The sequence below is a fragment of the Magallana gigas genome, chromosome 3 (assembly GCF_963853765.1).
Source record: "Magallana gigas chromosome 3, xbMagGiga1.1, whole genome shotgun sequence".
Lineage (NCBI taxonomy): Eukaryota > Metazoa > Mollusca > Bivalvia > Ostreida > Ostreidae > Magallana > Magallana gigas.
In genome coordinates, this window is record NC_088855.1 from 28,284,211 (window position 1) to 28,296,610 (window position 12,400).

Sequence of the window (12,400 nt, forward strand, 5' to 3'; positions counted from 1 at the left end):
ATAATTTCTGGGGGAAGTTCATTGTTCGTAAGAACTTCCAAGGTTGAATTAAATTAAACGACAAACATCCTCAACAGATAAGTACGTTTGATGCGCAAATAAACAATCTGGAATATCCCCATCTTACCAATGGGATTGTGGTGGTCCTTTAAGATAATGGTTACGATAAAGAAAAATATAAAACGAAAACACTCCAGTCTCTGCACGTGTAAGTTACATGTTATCATTCAATTTGGACTGACTGATGATCCATAAGTACACGCACGGAATAAACTTGTCTAATGACCTAGTATCTGACTGAAAAAATCATGTTGGATCCATTCATCATGTATCATCATGTATTTTCACACTAACACGGCGTAGTAGTATGTGTTTTAAAGTGTTTGAATGTTTTAAAAAAAAGAATGAAACTTCAGATAATTTTAATAAAAATTTTAAAAATACACCCCCACCCCCACCCCCGCCCCTAAAAAAGGAAATTTTTAAAAAAATACATTTTTAACTTAAATAACACTAAAAACGTTTTGAATTATTATTGTTTAATTGTATCTTTCCTTTTTTTGTGGGTCGACTATCTATTAGGTTATTTGTTTTAAGAGGTTATGGTGAATGTAGGTAAATTTCATCGATAAAATACTCAAACTGTCTAGACAATAGATCTTTAAAAAAAGGGATGCCATTAGAAATAAATCCAGTCTTGTATCTACAAAAACAAAAATCTAAGTTTTTTTTCCTCATGGCATAAATGTATTATAACTCATGGAGGTGCCTTTGCACATTTCTTTTAGGCTGTTTCATTGGTTAAACGTTTCTAATGACATAACTTTTTTTTCTTTTTTATCCCCATTTACTGAATCGGTGGTTACCTCATTTGTACAAATGATGTTATCTGGCAAAGTAAACTTGTTTCTGATAAGACAACGTTAGCGTTCCTGTGCATTTGTAAATCAAACAGTCAAACGGTCAACGAAGGAGATCTAGAGGGCCACAAAACACCCATCTGAACAGTGCACAAAAATCTACTGTAGGAATTCTGAATTCAACTTTGCACCCGATGTTCATCAAATAGAGGTAAGTTTATTTTGTAACTTTGCAACTATTGGATTAGTTATCATTTAACGAACGACTTGTTCTTAACCCACGTGGCGAACACAGCGAGTTAAGAGTTGAAGAACGTAAATTCAAGGTATTCGATATTCATATATCTCAGAATGGTAATTCAGGTCTCTCCTGACTTTACTTGTTTTTGAATAAACCCCTTTAACTTACAATTCATTTATTTGTTAATTAGAAGGGTTGAATAATCGTGGTCATTTTTTAAGACTGTATTAATCGCATTGAGAAAAAAGAGCCCTGCTTGAAAATATAGGAAAATATTCAAAATTTAAAGCTAAAATATTTCGAAATAATTGTAAACTAAATGATATTGTTTGGCTAAAAATCCAATTTGAAATTCTAAGGTAGATTAAATGGGTATTTCGTTGACCATTTGGTCTTTTTAATTTGCACGCTATTCACACAAATACTAGTAAATGATTTAAAAACTACAATTCATGTACATCGGTTTTTTATGCACCAGGGTCAATAATTATTTAGGTACTGAAAAAAAAAACCAAGAAAATAATAAACAAAATCTTAATTGGGTCAGTACAATACTGATAAAGAATTAATATCGTATTTATTTACCTGAAAATGTAGGCCACAGAGATATGCGAGAGCTTGTTACTGTATAATTTATTGTGCTGGGTACATGTACAAACCAGGAAATCTTCGAACTTTATAGTACTTACAAAAATGCTTTCTTTGGTGATTCATGCGGGATATGAAAGTAGCGACATTGCAGAAAAACTGTAAAAACAAACGTATAGCTTTGTTAATATATAAGATAATTCTACATACCTCAAAAATAAAACAGATTTGTTAAGTGTAGTATATATATGTCATCAATTTTCTACAAAAAAGGTTTAAACACAGAGATTGTATACTAGTAATAGTCCATGGTTATCTATTTCTTCTTTTTTTTTGGTTATGTTTTTATTACAGAGTTCAAAATGAGACTGTGGTCGTTATTACCTCTTGCTCTGATTGTGCTGGTCAGTCTAGGAAGCATGCGTTCTGTCAGCTCCCAATCTCCAATATCAGGTATAGCGGACATGTTGAAAGGAATGTCTATCAATGATAAAGTTGCTCTTATAGCCGATATACTTATCAAACAACCCGTATTGTTTGAAAAACTTGAACATATTTTATTGGGCGCACTTCCTTTGGTTTCAACCTTTAAAATCAAGCCGGAAATTAACATGTTCATACTTCCCTGGGTTTTGGATAGTATTCCAAACGTCCTTCAAAATCCAATTCTGTTAAATATATCAACTGGCGTAGTGGATGACATGAACCACGTTAATGTCAGTGGTTTGAACACCAGTGGAATAGATCCGTTTATGACTGGATTCATGCAGAGATATAACCTAGTCGAGTCTGGGATACGGGCTGCTATAGACGCCATCTTAATCAGCAGAGGCTTAAATCAACCATATTCAAAATTTGTTGCTTCAAAATCGACGAAAATCCTCGAAAAATATGGTGAAAAGGTTCTATATGCCACCATAAAATACATCAACACAATCAGTGTGTCGGGTATTGCAGCAAATGATAGCCGGATGTCTGAAATGGAATTCTGGGAAGGCTTCAGCTTGCTCAGCCTTGTCAGTAGTGTTCTAACTCCAGTTGAACAATTTCTTCCGAGAGCTGAGGGGAGTTCCAGCTCACCAAAATGCTACAATGATACCATGATATATCTAAACAATCTTCTACAAGGGACAACGTGGGCTGTTAAAAGTAAGTTAAAATAAAGATATTATTGAGAAATTAAATGAATATATTTGTTCAATCTAATTTAATAATTGTTCAACAATTAACTGACATCTAAGAACAGCTAAGAGAAGCACTTTTTTGTGTCAAAATACTGATTTCATTTCTCATCGTTTATACTGCATAATCATGAAGTCCATTTTTGTCTACCTCTTTTTTGCCTGAGTGCTTTAGAATTGCCAAGGTTGCAAGCATCGTCAAAGTTTTATGTGTAACTAAAATGGTTATCTTGGATAATTAATCAACGTCTTAGTTGATTAATTATCCAATATAAGTTGAAAGAAGAATTTATCTACCCAGAAAAAATTTATTATCGCTCAACATTTATAAAAGAGCAAATTGGTCTTAGCGCTGAACCTTTTTGCCCAATTCATGCACATAATTTAAGTGTCGAACAATTTTTATAAAAATAGTGCAACTCCTTCCGTGCCATTTGAAACCGCCTGATTCGTAACATTTGCATTGGATTAATAACGGGATGACTCCGATCGACCATGCATTTCGATTTTCTGTACTTCATTACTTTGATTTTCAGTGTTCGACGCTACCGGTAAACCACCCACGGGTACGCTTACCGGTAATCTCCACTTTGTCGGTTCTTACGACCAATGTCTGGCCATAAAACCGGAGAAGACGGCCACCAACAAGCACCTGTCAGCGACAGGGAGTAGGTACTGCAGAGCCACGTTCGACATTCCAGCAAATCTAATGACCTCAGTGAAAAGTTTTATCGGAGATGTGGTAAGAATTATTTTCCTTTATCACGCCCAGTACAGTGTTGTACTAATCGTTTTTCGTTAATTTTTCATATTTTATCAACTAATTACGTTCAATTTTATATTATTTTATACGCATCTACCAGAACACGTATGGAGTTCCCATCACTGTCACATGGGGTTTGTGTCTTCCGTCAACTTGCCAAGAACATGACGTCACAGACCTGTTTCGATTAGGTTTGTTTCCGTTTTTGTCGTCATCGACGATGATTTTGTTGATGTTCTAGCAGTGTCTTAAACCTTTATTTTTTCTTTGTTTTCATTCTAAGAGTTTTTTAATATCTTAATTCTTTATTTCTTTATTTTGGTAAGTGTAAGGGTTTATCGTACAAGATTCCTTCTTTTTCTTCAAGGTTTTCTTCAAAGTTTCAACCTGACACCATCAGTTGTCTGCTACATGTCTCCCGATCTGCAACACGACGATGGCGCCATCATTGTGATGTAAAGTCTTTGATAATAAGTCACTCATTTCTTTTCTTGCCATTCATAATCTAAACAAAAAAAAATTCGCAGTACAATTGTATCTACATTTAATTTATTGTTTAACAAAGTTGTTACAATATATACATTTGTAGATTTACATTTTCCGTGTGATATGCACAGAGTTCTTTCTGTATTGAGAGTGTATTTTTGTTTTCAGTCTTTGGGAAATGTTGATAAAACAATAATCATTTTGGTTCTTCGAATACATTAATTTTGTTAAAAATAAATTAGCCAAATTGAAAATATCAGAGTACCGTTTAGAGGTTGAAAAAATACAAGTATATGATTGCCATTTATTCTGACGCTTGTAAATTATACAATTTTTTTTTACAAAGATATATACAAGAGATTAATTTTGGTGACGTTTATTTTGGACAGTTTGGTTAATAATATAAAAAAAATGCATCCTACCAATACGATTCGCCGTGCAGTAAAAAGATATATATAAAATATCATTTACCGCGATTTTATCAAAATGCATTGAAAGTAGTTTTCGCGAATTTCATACAAATCTCAGTTTCAAGGATTAAATTCGTAGACAATGATTTTAAATTTATCAATACATTAAGTTTTTTTAGAAATTGCACCTTAATGAATATTTAATTTTGTGGATCAAATCAACAATAAAATCCACGAAAATTGGTATTCAATGAATATGCCCAACGTATCTCTCAAAATATTTAGAAATTATGGGTTTTATTGGGGGGTTTTCTGGTCATTTTCAGCTTTGTCCTTTGTTTGATTGCGGCTATTTGTTTCATCGCAACATTATTTCATATCTACCGATTTGATGACGACGGCGAAGAGGACGAACCCGTGTTTGCCACTTCAACGGCAGACGCGCATGACAATAAGGGATATATACCGGAAGTTGATGACGAAACGACGTTCTCACCAGGACAAAAAATAGGTCACGTGGCCAATGGTCACATTAATGTATCTGATGACGATTCTTTCCAAATAAAGGAATCAGGTACATATATATTAGCATTTTAAAAAGTTGTTACCTTATGTATCTACATTTATTACATTTTGCAACAGTGAAATACATAATAGTTGTAATTAATCCATTGAATAAAAGTGATGTGAAAGTATAGGAAAATGGTATTCTGTCACAGTAAGAGAGAATGCTAACCAAAAATGGCAACAAACACGGGGAAACAAAACCTGGGGAAAACGTTATATTCAATGCTTTGTGGTTGGATACGGTAGTTTTTTTTTATCACTCGTGTGAGAGACAGAAATTTTTGATATTTTCAATCTTGCTTCACACTTGTGAAAATACAAAAAAAGATTCTGTCTCACTCGTGAAATAACTCCCGTATCCAACACCAAAACATTGAATATCCTCTATGTACAACTAAAATTATTTGTCTGTGTTAATGCTGTGGATTCATATTTAGTCTGAATATATATACACGTACACTTTATTCATATAATATTTCACTTCCTTTTTGAAAAGCTTATAAAATTGTTACAGAATACATTTGATTTTAAATTCAGGTTGGAAACAAGGAGTCGCCAAAGCGTTTTCTCTTTACCAGAATATACCAGACGTGTTGTCATTTGATCACGATCAAGATTCCATCCAATGTGTTCACGGCATCCGTTTTCTGAGTCTTGCCTGGCTGGTTTTGGGAAACTCTTTCCTTTTTGCTGCTTTGTCTTTAACTAAAGCACCAGTTACTGGCAAGTCTCAACGATCAGTTTGATGTTGAAAAGTTGAAAAACATATTTACATTTATGCATTATTAAAAACAAAAAAACAAAAATAAATAAAAACACTGTGGAATGACTATTTATATAAAAAAAATGTTGACATTTTTAGGGAACGGGTGTATAATAGTTCAACAAACGTCTTTGAGATGATTCACAATACCGATCAATGATACATGTAAAATGGCACGCATCTATGATATATGTACACATATACAAACTAGTATATCAATTCATTCAGCGTGTAACTTATATTAAATCATATCCAGTTTTCATGTACTAGTTGCTTTGTTTTCACAGGTAATCTATTGGAAGGTTTGGAAATGATGAAGGGTTTTGCGTTTCAAGCTGTATTCTCATCTCCCTTCGCCATAGATTCCTTCTTTGTCATCAGGTATAGATATAAATCAAAGTACTGAATTACTGTCGGGAGTTGATTTTATTGGTTATTCTTCAGTTTAAAAATCAAAGAATAGTAATTTTGCATGGCAAGTAGTTTCTTATACATGTAGCTATATTTGAATAATTACGCACATTTTTTTCTAATTTGAATTATCGGGCTTTTCCGACAAGCATTCCGAGCTATAGACGGAAAACCCCATATGAATCACGTTGTGTAATATGTTAAGATAGAATTAACACCATCAAAATCTACGGTGCTTTGTCTATCAGTACAGTAATCGAAATATTTCTGAAAAGTTTTGTCTAAGCAACCTTGAACTCTGGCGTAGGAATATATACGACTAAAAAATGTCTAAATTTTTTGTACCATTTAAGATATCACTATTTTCAAGAGGTATTTATAAATAATTTTCCTTGAAAAACAATGCTTCTGAATACATTACATCGAATTTCTCGATTATTTTGTACTTTAAAGGACTGTATTGTTAGCGGGGATTGATTTGTGATTAGGTCCAACACTGTTTCACTCACGGTTTGCCAGAGTAACTGCATAGGAGAGTTAATTAAAATTAACTTCCAAAAAACTAGAGACTCAGTCTAGAAGTCAATGTCTCACATGCGAAACCTCTTATTAATGCACAATAGAATAAGTTTTTCTTTTTTTATTATAATCTTGCTCTGCAAAATTTCTAACCCAATTACTCAATTTATGAAGACCAGATTTCCTCCATTGGTCAATCAGTACTAGCATTACCCACAGACGAAATTCCTCAGCTTTACCAATTCATTGAAATAATCAATTCAAGTTTTAGACATCAAATACCGGTTGCAACTGAATTATGTTAACGTTGGCAACGGGCCAAACCAATATTCTTCAAATTCACGATAAAGAGAAAGTTTTCAAGATACAGGATTGTCAGCCTATTTCTAATGACGTTTGATCCAATATGTCTATTATTTAGCGTAAGAAACCATTACGTAATTATGTGTGAATTTGACAGCTTTGTTCATGGCAATTGATTTACCATTTCAGTGGGTTTTTGCTGACTTATAAATTTCTCAATAAATGTACAAATAAAGGAAAAGTGGAATGGCAGGCAATATTGGGATTCTATTCCAATCGCTACATTAGGTAATTGGCGTGTTGAAGATGCATTTTAATATATATGATAATAAAAAATTTTCTTAGCTAGAATAAATTTACATAATCAAGAACTGAAAGGTACTCATATCAGATAAAAAAAACATGTGCATTTCAGTAGAAAATGAATTGAATTCGGTATCTTAAACTGAGTAGTCGATATTATAATAATTTGACTTATAACTTTTTATTGAAAGGACAACCTATTAACGTCATGATATTATCTTAAATGATTACGAGAGTTTTCGATAACGATTCCAGATATACATGTATTTCCCTCCTTTCTCCAGAATCACCCCCGTGTACATGGTGATCATGGTCTCCTATGTGTGGCTGTATCATTTTGTGGGGGACAGTCCTATATATCCTAAGGCTATAGGGGTCGCCGATAAATGTAAACAAGATTGGTGGCATCATATTCTATTCATCAACAACATCGTCGGCACAAGAGGAAACGTTGCCTTTGAACAGGTACATAGCATTTTTAGAAGAAAAAAAATTATAAATTATAATGTGTCTTTTTTTCTTGATTGATTTTTTTATATTGCAAATTTTATTTTTGATATCTAGATTGATTATTTTTTTATATTGCAAATTTTATTTATGATATTTTAGTGCATGCCCTGGTCGTGGTTTTTAGCTTGTATAATGCAGTTCTACCTGATCACCCCGATACTCTTTATGATTTATCTATGGTATGTATTAACATCTCACATAACTCAATTTTAAAGAAAAAACGATTGTTTTACTATGGAAAGGTTTAAATTAATATTTAAAAATAGAGTTTATCTTGGATAATGCCCGACGTGCGTAACTGCAGAACTTTAGTTTTGTGAACATTTCGGGTTGGCAGACTGCACACATGCAGCTACTGACTACAAATATGGTACCTAAAAAAATTGATTTCAAATTTAATCCATAAATGCACAAAAAAGCCTATTCACATCCTCTGTAAATATTCTATGCCAACAAATTTCGAAGACAATTTAACATTGCTTTAACATTGCTGTTGTCATTTTACGCGTCTAAGATACTCAGTAAACCAAACAAAACCTCTTTGTGTACAACTAGTTTGGGTTGAACTGTTTTTCCTCAACATCTTGTATCTCCGGATGTACTTTTCTTTCCATGTTTTACAAAGAGTTAGAAAAAGACCGCTTAACCTGCTGGAACCTTAAACATTATAGAAAACTTTGTTGTAAAGATGTCTGTTGTCGTCAAAAACAAACTTTTATAACTGTATTTGTGTATCAAGTACAAGTATATATATTTCATTTATTTTTGTCCTTTGTGTTGATTGTTCATCAGGTCGTCTGCTCTGGGATCGGTCTTTGTCGGCCTCCTTTTGACAGCAAGCGTTGTAGCGACAGCGATCAAAGAGAGGAGGTACCCCGGAAACGTTTTGTCGTGAGTCAACATTTTAATTAATATTAAATTTTTCAAAAAGACTCTCATCTATCTCTTTTTTTTGACTTACTTAGTTTTATTCTTGCAATTAAGGTATAAACTTAATGTTTTAATTATAATAAGAAATTTAAACTTGCAATACTAATATGGTCAATTATATCATTCAATGCACCATTGCATACACTTGTGATTTATAAAAAAAAACACAGCATCTAAATCTGAATATTTTAAATACTAGTAATTGTGTTATAAACTAGATTTAAGTTTATAACTATATAAATATTTACATTTTTCAGTATCGTCACCAGTGAAAACATTACTAATCAACTTTATAACGTACAGTTCAATATATTTCATCAGTGACATGACTGTTTTATAATTTAATCATACAATTGCTGATAACAGTATATAAATATACGGAATCATTCTTTGGATATTATGAGGTGATCAAATACGGCCGGGTGGCGGGTTTTATGGATTTGATCACCCCGACCGTATTTGATCATATTGATCATATTACGAGAAATCACAGAAATGTTCCCTCCTTGATGCTCAAAAGATAATTCATTTAGAAATGCTTCATCAGAGCGATGTAGTGATACTGTTCAGATACACCTTCACATTTCCAATTATTTCATTACGTGATGGCAGCGACATCAAAGAAAAGTTGAGCAGATATTAGTAAAATATTGGCCACCCTTTTAATTTTTTTAGCATGATGTCTGATGGCGGAGACTACTGGAATAATGTTTTCATCACCCCCTGGTGTAGGGTCAGTGCCTACTGTATAGGCATCCTTCTGGGATTCTTATTCGATACTCTAGAATCCAGCAAGAAGGTCAAAATCAGCAAGGTGACGTCATCATAATACCAAGTTTTCATAATTATTTCAAAAAAGTCTTCTTATATGCTGATATATACAGAATGAAATCATGGGGTTTTTTTTTAAGAAAAGGTTTACCTCGTCTTTTCGTAGAACTGTTAGATATTCTTTGCAAATGTGTTATTAAAGTTACGCGTCCCTTTTTTTTTAAAGTGGCAGAATATTCTTGGATGGTTGGTTTCTTTTGGGTTGTTCATCACTGTTGCCTACACCCCGTTCACCAAGAATCGCGAGGGAGGGTTCCCGTGGACCTCGGTGGAATCGGCTGTTTACGAGGCCATGAGTCACGTGGTGTGGGCCGTTGCCATATCCTGGGTGATTTTTGCCTGTACCCAAGGTTATGGAGGTATGTGTATGCCGCTGAATGCTCTAAACCTTGTATTGAAGGGATAACTGTATTCTGTTGTATAATGTATTAGAATAAAATGAGATATACATTCCCGTGCATACCTTTGTCATGTTGTAAATGTTGAATTGACCGGGTGGCAGTAAATATAAAATTTACAACATGTATTTACTGCCACCTGGTAAATTCAAAATTTACAACATGACACCTTTAATTACCAGATAAGTAGTCAAAATAGTTATCATAAATAAATTCAAAGAGTTAAGTAATATTAGAGTATTCAAGTTTCTTATGATATTTCCATGCTTCAATTTTTTTATGTCTCAAAATATTTCTTTAATATCAGGTAAATTATTCTTTTCCAAGTCTGATTATTTCAAAGTATGTTAACTTTAGGTTTACCGGGACATGACTTTGAATATTCCTTTTCAAACACTGTATATCAGAAGAGACTGAATTATTGGTGCACTACCAATAATGCCATGAACACATATTCAACTGAACTGAAAAAAGTTGAACAATATTGATCACGACCTCTTCGTACCCAAAATTAAATTATTTAATTTTGGGGACGAAATAATACCTGAAACGGTTTAGCCCCTGTATATTGTGGCATCATTAGATAGTGTATTTATTATTTTGAAATGTTTCTCTAGGTGTCATAAACTGGGTGCTTTCCTGGCGCGGTTTCCTCCCTTTGTCACGGTTATCGTTCGTTGTTTATCTCATTCACCCCGTTGTGATGGTGCTGTTCATTTACAACAAACAGGTCTTGGTTTATATGAATACTTTTGAAATGGTAAGTTCAATGGTGCATTTTTAAAAAAATATATCTTTATATACAAACATGAAAAACAGCGGTTTTGTTGGAGAGATATAGAGAGATATGTATTTTAAAGGGACATGGCCACGATTTTGGTCAAATTCTATTTTTTCTGTTTTCATTATTTACAATGATTAAGGAAAGCATTTCTACTGATCAAATGAAATTTAAGGGTCAGTTGTAAAGTTATAAGCAAGATACAGGGCTCACAATTCTTTGTCATGTAAACAAGGCTCGTGTCCTGTTGTTGTTTACATAGGTTCAATATACCAGTAAAAAATCTTTTTCAAGCTGATTTGTCTATCTTCTTATTCATTTTAAGCATAAATAAACAGTTCCTTACGTTTAAAACATTCAGTAGGTCTAAAATTGGAATTTTCACTTCAACATTCAAAATGTAAACAAAAGCGTTGTTTACATAGCAAAGAATTGAAAGCTCTGTAACTTGCTTATAACTCAACGAATGACACTCAAATTTTAGTTGCCTATTGAAAATGCCTTACTGAGGCATTGTGAACATTAAAATCGGAAAAATAATTTTTGACTAAAATCGTGACCATGCCCCTTTAAGTTGTATACTATTACTTTAGTTCTTCTTCATTTCATCGATCCAATTCTATACAAACAAGTGAAAGTAAATCCTTTTTTTTTCGATTTTCCTTTTTTTTCCTTACGAAAAGGAAATGACATTTCCTTCTTCTTTTTTTCAGGCATACATGTTTCTTGGCCATTTGATTATGTCGTATGCTGTCGGCCTTCTCTTTTGTGTTGGTGTGGAGAGGCCTTTCATTCGCTTACTGAAACTATTGAAGACAAGGGGGCGGAAGTCCTAAACTTTTTTTCCGATCGGACTCAAAATGCATATTATAAAATAATGTGTACAATGTATACATGAATTGACAATGAACAAGCAGCTAGGATTTTCAAGCTTTTAGTTGTGTTTAATGACATGTTTATTTTCAGTATTAATTCTAATTATGGTACATTGTAAATACTCTGAAAAAAATGTTCCATGGATTATTATTTTTTATCCTTAAATTGTTCACTCATACCACTGCAAGTTAATTAATTAATATGTAAATGATTTTTTCAATGTCCATTTTTTGAGAGAGAGAGAGAGAGAGAGAGAGAGAGAGAGAGAGAGAGAGAGAGAGAAAGAGAGAGAGAGAAAGAGAGAGAGAGAGAGAGAGAGAATATGGTATCGCTTAACAAATACGCATATATTTATGTATTTTAAAAATTGGCATTATACAAAATGTGTATGCTGATGTTAAAATAAATATAGAAATTGTTCTCTTGGCTTTTATCTTGTACTCTTTTCTACGTGTTAGGAACAATCTTATACATCATAATCATATATTTACATTTTCAACTATCTTTGTGATAACATTGCGAATCAATTTTGAACCCTAAAACCCAATAACATCATAAAACATGAGTGACACAAAATGGGCGTGTCTATAGCATAACCGAAAAACGGTATTGGCTGCGCCGCGTAGTAATACATAGCATGTGCTACATAAAAAATAGTAGTTTTAAAATAATGTTGTTT

At 33.0% G+C, this 12,400-nt stretch overlaps 1 protein-coding gene across 2 annotated transcripts; it reads left to right on the forward strand.

Moving 5' to 3' along the window:
• The first annotated feature begins 773 nt into the window (after positions 1 to 773).
• On the forward strand, positions 774 to 12,100 carry LOC105346570 (O-acyltransferase like protein). 2 transcript variants are annotated; one of them, XM_011455198.4, is made up of 16 exons: positions 774 to 1,071; positions 2,044 to 2,838; positions 3,407 to 3,612; positions 3,734 to 3,824; positions 4,001 to 4,088; positions 4,856 to 5,103; positions 5,634 to 5,819; positions 6,147 to 6,240; positions 7,282 to 7,380; positions 7,680 to 7,860; positions 8,005 to 8,084; positions 8,698 to 8,796; positions 9,511 to 9,649; positions 9,833 to 10,025; positions 10,682 to 10,824; positions 11,559 to 12,099. In XM_011455198.4, exons 2-16 carry the CDS (start codon positions 2,052 to 2,054, stop codon positions 11,679 to 11,681), a joined length of 2,757 nt encoding a protein of 918 aa, XP_011453500.3. In that variant the 5' UTR covers positions 774 to 1,071; positions 2,044 to 2,051; the 3' UTR covers positions 11,682 to 12,099. The 2 variants fall into 2 exon arrangements, with proteins under 2 accessions (XP_011453500.3, XP_011453502.3); XM_011455200.4 differs by lacking the exon at positions 774 to 1,071 and adding an exon at positions 1,094 to 1,186 and having other exon boundaries at positions 11,559 to 12,100.
• The last annotated feature ends 300 nt before the right edge of the window (positions 12,101 to 12,400 follow it).